Source organism: Ammospiza caudacuta, chromosome 1, assembly GCF_027887145.1.
Source record: "Ammospiza caudacuta isolate bAmmCau1 chromosome 1, bAmmCau1.pri, whole genome shotgun sequence".
In the NCBI taxonomy this organism is placed as follows: Eukaryota; Metazoa; Chordata; class Aves; order Passeriformes; family Passerellidae; genus Ammospiza; species Ammospiza caudacuta.
Genome location: NC_080593.1, coordinates 28,261,018 through 28,269,950, shown reverse-complemented (window position 1 = coordinate 28,269,950; position 8,933 = coordinate 28,261,018). Strand labels below are relative to the sequence as shown.

At 42.6% G+C, this 8,933-nt stretch overlaps 1 protein-coding gene across 1 annotated transcript; it reads right to left on the bottom strand.

Annotated features, from left to right (window-relative positions):
- Nucleotides 1-294: 294 nt before the first annotated feature.
- Nucleotides 295-8,316, bottom strand: LOC131572245 (von Willebrand factor D and EGF domain-containing protein-like). The gene is made up of 6 exons (XM_058825374.1): nt 8,195-8,316; nt 7,498-7,637; nt 5,012-5,107; nt 2,730-2,834; nt 2,237-2,332; nt 295-680 (listed from the first exon to the last, which is right to left on the bottom strand). The coding sequence occupies exons 1-6, from the start codon at nt 8,314-8,316 to the stop codon at nt 571-573; spliced, it is 669 nt and encodes a 222-aa protein (XP_058681357.1). The 3' UTR covers nt 295-570.
- Between the last annotated feature and the right edge of the window lie 617 nt (nt 8,317-8,933).

The window sequence follows — 8,933 nt, the reverse complement described above, 5'->3', positions numbered from 1 at the left end:
CAAGCAGACATAAAGTGATAACCATGCTTTAAATAAGATGCTTTACAGTCTGGTAATGTTCCAGGAAGATGCAAACTCTTGCAAGTTTCTTCTTGCAACTGTTTAATCTCAAGGCAAATTATATTTGAACTACCATTCACTTCTGATGATGTGAATTGAGGGCTTTTTGTTTCATGTGCTTTTAAAAATGTAATTATATAACACAGTAAGTTTAGTTAAAGGGGAGAAAAATCAAAAAGAAGAGCATAGATCTATTCTGATTTGATTTGAGAAAAATTTTATTTCAAGGTCAGCTGTATCAATCAAGAATAATACTTTTGCTTATAAAGAAAAAATGCGGAGAAAAGGTGTCATACACTGCACACAGCTGGATATTTGTAACAACTTTCTTACAATCAGCAATACCTTCTTTCATATAGAAAAGCATGTACTTTATATAGTGAGGACAAAAATTTGTCTGAAATCAAGTTACCATGTTTATTTTAAGGTCCCCCACTGCTGCAGACTTCCTCTGTATAGTCACATAAAAAAAAAAATGCAGAAATGCAGATTATCTTGTCTGAAGTTGCTTCATTCCTTCCTTTTCTTTGCACACTGTGGCCCAGAGTATGGCAGTCGACATCTACACACATTTGGAGCGATGCATTTCCCTCCGTGCTGGCAGGGCAGTTTGCACACAGCTGAAATGAGACACCAGATACACAGCATATCTTCAGCACAACACAGGATCATTTTTCTTTTTGTCTCACTGCAGTAGCAGAATTGTTCTCTGGTGACTGCACTGGGACAGTATAAATAAAAGCATAATGGAAGAACTGAAAAGCAGTGTCTCTCAATTTATGGCATTGTGGCCTTCACTGGAATACAGGCACAGTCTAGTCTTATTCATGCTCCATTTCCCTTTTAAAATACTATAATTTCTGTTCTTTAAGGCACAGGCTTTTTTTGAGATGGATGCCCCATAAAAGCGAGAGACCAATAAAATTTCCTGCTGAAACTTATTCAACCCAGTGCTTGGATCCACACCCATGACGAAACAGTCACCTCATCCTACCAGTGTCTCACATAGTGCCCTCCTCTTCCCCCACAAGAGCAGAGGAGGGCTGAGTGGGCACAGCTTCAGCTGTCCCCTGCTACACACCAGTTCAGCTGACAAGCCAGGGGCAGCAATTTATGTATGAGCATGTACACAAAAGAAGTCAAACTTGATGCAGATCTAGTTTGTTTGGAAGCTGATTATTTTGACATTAAGAACCTGACATTACTGCAGCTGCAGGGAGCTAAGTATTCTCTAATTTAAGTTCTCTGCAACTCTCACACTTGGCTTTTAATATCACCCTCTATCTCAATACAGTGATGAATATAAACCCATTTTGATGGTCAATGGGAATACCAAAATATTACTTGTTAATGTTTGCTGGACCATCTATATTGTAGAAGAACTAACACTAGCTAATTTAGTGCCACAGCCATGCCTGCAGCCATGAGAAAATATCAGATGCAGAGGACTTAATCCAGAGACTCTGAACCCACAATATCCATTTCAAAACCAATGTTTGCATAAGGGTCTTTTCAGACTCCCAGAGAGCAAAAAAAGAAACCCTTGCCTTTTGTAGTCTCAGGATTGTTGCCTTTAGCATCAGGGCAGTGCTGTTACAAGCATACAAGGCAGAAGAAGTGAAGATTAAAGACTTTACAATCACCTGCTTTTGTGAATCAAAGTTTGTGAAAATGGAAGTGGCTGTTCAGCAAGAGTGCCAGTACTAATCCTGATTAGTAGGCAGCTTTTAGAGTTCTAAGAACACATGGAGTTGATTCTATCAACTTATCCTCAAAGTAAGAAGCAAGTTTAAATTTTAAATGTCTATAAAATGAAGCTTCTAACCCACATCAGTAGCAATAGTACTTCAGTAATTTTCAGTTCCTTATACTGGGGTCTCAGTTTACAAACCATATTTCAGAAATACCAATGAAACATACCAAGTAATTAATTTGGTGACAACCAAAATCCGAATCTCTTTCAAAGTGAAAAAGTTATGTGTTTCTGACCAAATTGAACAGCCATCTACTCCCTGTACATACTTGCAAGAACCCCAGTATGTGGAAGCAGCTCTCAGTTATTATTCTAAGATACTTTCCCTGGAAGCTTTGTTAGGCCCTGAAGATTTGAACACTTTGATTGGTAAATCAAACAAGCAGAGGAAAGGATAAATGAAAAATGCCAGAAGTCATTTACCTAAGTGACATGCTCTACCGACCCATCCAGCTGGACAGCTACAAATCCCAGGAGCCACACAAGCTCCATTATTCCGACAACCTTGAGGACAAATTGCTACAAGAAAAAGAGTGGGTAAGTCAGCAGGATTTATAAAACTGATGTAAAAGAATCCTGACAGAATGAAAGATTCAGGATGATACAAGTCAAAATGGCAAAACACATTTTCTTCTAGGCCAGATATTCAATTGGTATAACTCCAAAAGCATTTCTAGGACCATGGAAATGGCAAAAAAAAAAAATAGGTACTGTGTAATGAATCTTGGTTTAAATGTGAACAGTTGTACACCTTAATGCAAAACATTTTCACATTATTTTATCTGTGCAAGCATCCATAATGTAGGTCAGTCATTTCTGTAGTAATGCAATGACATTTCCATTAATACATTTAAAATGTTTTTGTTACTGCAGTTTTAGAATTAATATAAATATTTGCATGAATGTAGACACCCACCTTCCTGGCATCTTGAGCCTGTCCAGCCAGAAGCACAGAGGCACTTCACAACTCCATTGACAGAGATGCATTCCCCACCATTCTGACAGCCTCCTTCACAGCTTACTGTGGAACACAGCATACATTGGGCATTTCAGAAGCAGCATGGGACTTCAAATAATTGTCTTTCAACAGCTTGTCTGGCATCGACTACTTGTTTTATCACATCTGCAAAAACTAAAATTTCAAATGTTCAGGGCAAGGCACTGTTCTACTCTACTCCAGTGGTGTAGCTGTTCATCAGCTACACCACTGGAACTAACAACATGCCAATATTGGTATCAAACTTGCAAAATCACTCTTGGTAAGCCAATAACATGTGGTGAAGGATTCATGTATTTCCTTACCTGACAGGACTTACAGATAACAAGAGGAAGGAAGAGAAGAAGATATTACTTTGACAAATGAAACTATGACTACAGTCAAGTTAAGCAGTGCCTTCCCAAAGGCCAAATACTTGAGTTAGCCTCCTGTCGCAGACATTTTTCACAGAAATCCTTTCTTTCAGATTTCTGCATTTTCCTGGAAGCAAGGGCCCCAGAAAGAAAATGTAAACAATTGTTATCAGCTGCTGTGAAATGCAATAGGATGCACCTGTGATTTGTTCATGTTCCATGTGTACAATATTAGAGCCAATCACAGGGCAAACTCTCTGGAACACAGGGACAGAGAATTCTCTTGTTTTTAGATTTTTTCTATTCTTGGCTTAGCTTAGCAGCCTCTGCAACTTCTCTCAATATTCCTATTTAGTATAGTTATAATGTATTATATATCATATATCAATAAATCCAGCCTTCTGATCAAGAAACAAGATTCTTGTCCTTCTCTCACCCTGGAGACCTTATCAGGTCCCTGTAATAGCCTCCTCATTTCAGAATTGTTCTACACATCATATGCCAGACATATGATTGGTATCAACTGTGGAGAGCACAATCACTGTTCTGTACAATCAAATGCTTCCTTTCACAAGCAGTAATATATATTCTATACCACCTTCACTGTATTTAAGGAAAACAACTATCCTTCACTGTAAAGATGGACAGTTTGGATGTCTGCTTGATAATTTAGAGATAAAATATCCAAATCTCTTGTTCAACCACAAGTACTCAGCACAATTTCAGCTAACAGATTTTTGGCACAAATACTGAACATGCAAGGACATGCAAGTCAAACCCAGCACAGCTGGAAAAGCTCTTCACTGTTTGCTTGCATATTACTTTGTGACACAATGTAAGTTAATGTATTTAATATTGATTGTATTTGATCCATCACAGTGACAGAGAGAAGTGCATGAGGACTGGGGGATGAAAGCAAATATTACTCCAGTCTTCTAGAAGGGCAAGAAGGACCCAGAGAACTACAGGCTGGTTTGCCTCACCTCAGGTCTTAGTGGGGTAATGCCAGGACTGACTCTGGAAACCATTTCCAGCCACATTAAGGACAAGGAGATCATCAGCAGGTTTCACAGAGAGGGTGACCAAATGCCGGTACAGATTGCCCTGGGAATCGTGGAGTCTCTGTCCTTGGAGATATTCAAAAGCCATGAAGACATGGCCTTCAGCACCTGACTCTAGGTAGCCCTGCTTGAGCAGGGAGATTGGAAATCATGACCTCCAGAGGTTCCTTCCAACCTTACCCAGTCTGTGATTTTGTGAGATTCTGTAATAGCACACTGCCCCACACCACAAATTTGTACATGTACAACAGTGTTTTCTTGGACAGCCTTTTCCAATCCATGCATATATTCAACAGACTTCACAAAGCCATCAAAACTGATTGTTGCTACACCTTCTCTGTCATTTCCCATTACCTCTCAACAATACATTGCCACACATATCCTCAGTGACTGGCCCTCAATGTTACCATCTTGCAGATACTACATAAAAGTTTCAACCACTTAATGCAGAAATATGTATCTACACAAGCCATCTCAATCAATTATTTAGAAAGAATCTGTTATAAAGCTAAATGGAATATTTACATAGCACATAAAAAGGGTATTTTCCAAGGCAAAAACTCACTCGGATTCTCACAACACATTTCAGCACATGTACTCCATCCCATCCTCCTGCAAGCATGCAGATCCTCTAGGCCATGCCTGTCTTGATAGCAAGGTCAGAGATTTACAGAATTAAGGTTGTTATTTCAAAGTGTGTTAGACCCAGGACTTGAAGCATCCTAAATTAATTTAGTCTGTTTTCCAACTCCTTGTCTTTTCAAGCTATCACTTCCTTGGGTTTTACCTTTATGACAGTATCTCCCCCCATAGCCAGGAGGACATCTGCATTTTCCAGGTCGCAGGCACTCTCCCCCATTTTTGCATTTTGGATAACATGTAGCTGTAAGACAGACAACAAAGAAAGGTTGGATAAATATTGGTGAATCTTACTAAAGTTACTACTTAAATACATTTAAAAATTGCACATTATTATATTTTCATCAGTTTGTCTTAATATTTTCTAAGATATATCTGCCATGTCATTACACTGCTGATAAGGGGAAACCATTTCCCTGCATGGGGAGCACTCCACTACACTAAGCTTTTTAAGCACTCACAACTAAGGAATGTTTTGGGCCTGGACAGAACAGGCAGAAGAAACACCCACATTACACAGGAACACAGCTGGACTGCCAAAAAAGCTTTTGATAACTGGAGAAATAACAGAAAATAGGTGATAAGAAAAAACAATTCAATAAAAAGATGTTGCAACTTGAGAGGCATCATGGGATTCTTAAGAAGAAATATCAGACTTTTTACTCTTTACTGGGTTCCTACATTCCTCTTCAGAAAAACTACATGCTCTGTTCCTTATACGTCTTCTCTAAAATGTCTCCAGAAGTAAGTCAGGATTTCTTTCTCCCCCACACTCTTTTTTTGCTTCAGCTGGTTTTTCAGAAACCTTTCTGAAATGTACAGTGTTTGTTTAGCAAGCATCCAAGATAAATGTATCTTTTCTCATAACTCTAATAATCTGTTGGGAGAAAAGCATCTATAATCATCACAAATCCTGCAACTTTTTCATTGCTGACAGCTTGAACAAGTTTGATAAGGTATGAATAAAAATCTCAATTTTGTAAAATTCTGAATAAATTAATTCAGATTGCAAATGAATTACCTACCATGTAGACCCTTTGCAAGTCATAATCACCCCTGAATTAGCCCTGCTGTCTGAGAAAGGATTTGTTAATTCACACAAAGGTTTTAGAAACCCATCTGTTTCTAGGAGTCTCATCTGAGTTAGCTGCTGGTGTGAGATGAGCTTTTCTACTTATTCTTTGACTGGATGGGTGAAAAGTAAAAAAGATGAACAATGAGTAACACCATCCTGATTCTGTCCTCATATACTTATTGCACTCTCAAGACACCTAAGTGAATAGAGGAATACTCTATGAATACTGTATTCTTCTATATGAAGAATACTTTTCACATTAGTACCCACAGAATGAGTACTAGCAGGCAAAGAAAGGACAGAGATGTATGTAAAAAAACAGCCAGTGCTCAGGTCTCCATAACTTTTACCAGATGCTCTCATTTCTTGGGAAGTGCCATACATACACGAGCTCCCAATTTTAGAAAAATTCTTTTTCTGTGTTATTTCACACAGTTTTCAGTTTGGTTTTTTTGACAGAACAAAGGATGAAGCTTCATTTATCCATTTTTTTTTCTACATTGATGACCTTAGGAGCACAAGGATCCAGTGGTTTCCTTAACAATTCCAGACAGTTCACCTCTCTAATTTAAGAACTGCTCTGCCTCTCCACCAATATTTCACCTCTCCCCTAAAACCCAAAATGTCTAGGAACATTGAACAGGGTTTAAACTAAAACTCTTCTTCACAATGTTTGCTTTTGCATATTAGGTGGCATTTTCAAAAAATACTATGTCTCTCCATGGAAACCAACAGGAAGAGACTCCACCCTAGCTTTACATCTCCTAACATGGAAATGGGATGTACAAATGACTCTGTGTGTCACGTAACATCCAGAAAGGAAACAAGAGTACTTTTAAAAGCATAGCATATTCAAAATAAAATGAAATCCAGAAAATAACCTACTCTCTACACACTCTTCTGATGTTTTTGTTAGTGACTAGTCCTGACTAATCGCACCTAGAGATGCTAATTAAATGTTGCTGTGGCTTAGAATGCTGTCAAGACTCTAAAAGCATTCAAGAACTATCTGGATGCAATCCTGTGCATTGTGCTCTAGGATGACCCTGCTTGGGCAGGGATGCTGGACCAGATGACCTCCTGGTCCCTTCCAACCTGTCTGATTCTGTGATTCCTTTAATACTTACAGGAAGTATTTCAGCACGCAGTTAAAGCAGTAAGAGGAATAAAACACCAAAGCCCGTCCAGCGAGTGACCTCTTACCCACCACCCAAGTGGCAAAAAGCTCTCTATGGACCCACGGCCATTCCCGACAGCAGGGTCGGTTTACTAACGTGAGGTGTTCATGCTGGCTTTTGGCTGCGCTCCATCAGTTCGCTATCACTGAGTGTGATACAGAGTGCCTTAACTCTTCTTCCACCTCGCCTCCTTTAGGTCCTCCCCGGCACCTCACCACCCGCCTCACACCAGATCCAAACCCCATCTCCCCAGCCCTTCCCGCAGCGATTGCTGGCCGGAGGGCGGGCAGGACAGAGAGCGCTCGCAGCGCTTGTGCCCGTCCGTGCCGCGTCCCGGCCCGCCTTGCCTTACCGTGCTGGGCCCGGCCCGCCTTGCCTTACCGTGCTGGCAGCGCTCGCCCTCGTAGCCCTTGGAGCAGAGGCAGGAGCCGTCGGCGAGGCAGAGCCCGCCGTGCCGGCAGCGCGGGCTGCAGGCGGGGGCCGGGCCGGGGCACAGCGCCCACAGACACAGCCCCAGCAGCAGCCGCAGCCCCGCCATGGCCCGGCCCGGCAGGGCAGCCCCGGCTCGTCCCGCTCCGCTCCGCTCGCTGCCCTCCAGCCCCGCTCCTTCACGCTCCTCTCGCTTTTACCCTCTCAGTCCGCTCCCACTCCTCCTCCTCCTCCTCAGCGCCGGCCTCCCCGCCCGCCGCCCCCCGAGCCCCCCCGAGAGCCCGGGACCCCAGCAGGGCCGGGGCTGCCGAGAAAGGAGGCCCTGGGGTCGTCTTGTCACCTTGTCACCCTCTGCAGCTCTCTCAAAGGAGTTTGGAGCCAGGTGGGGGGTCGGGCTCTTCTCCCAGGCAGCCAGCGACAGACAGGACAAGAGGACGTACTCTAAAGCTGCACCAGAGAAGGTTTAGATGGGACATCAGGAGGAATTTCTTCACAGAAAGGGTTTCTAGACATTGGAACGGGCTGCCCAGGGAGACGGTGGAGTCATCATCCCTCATGGTGTTCGCGGAAAGGCAGGATGTGGCACATAGTGACTTAGTGGTGGCTTGGTCATAGATTGGACTCAATCTTCTCATAGGCCTTTTCCAACTTGACTGGTGCTGTGATTTTATCTGCACGTCCAGAGGCCTCCAAGAGCAGAGGAACAGCCACCAGGTCCAACACCAGGTGTGTTGGAAAAGGAGCCCACCTTAGCACCCGGCCTGCTGGCATGCCCGACACCTGCTGGCCCTGCCACCATCTCCAGCACAGCACAGCTCTGAACTCCTGCCCTGTTTGAGACACCACAGACTCTGATTTCCATCTTTAAAGATGCCATATGTGAATATCACACAACATTCAAAGGAGGGTTTCAGAGAGAGGGCTGAGGGACTGAGCTCACTGCCACCTGACAGAGGAGAGGAATATGGGTCTCACAGAATCATAGAATGGCTTGGTTTGGAAGGGGTCTTAAAAGTCATCTGGTTCCAACACCCCTGCCATGAACAGGCACACCTTCCACTTCAAAGCCTTTTCCATCCTGGCCTTGAACACTTTCAGGGATGTGACATCCACAGCTTCTGGGCAACTTGTGTAAGTGCCTCACTGCCCTCACAGTAAAGAATTTCTTCTTTTTATCTGATCTAAAATTACTCTTTTTCAGTTTGAAGACATTTGCCCCATGTCCTGTCACTCCATGCCCTTGTCAAAAGTTCCTCTCCAGCTCTTCTGTGGACCCTTTAGGCACTGGAAGGTGCTCTAAATTCTTCCCAGAAGATTCTTTTCTTTAGGATGAATAGCCACAGCTTTCAGTCTGCCTTTATAGAAAAGGTAACCCAGCCCTCTGAGCA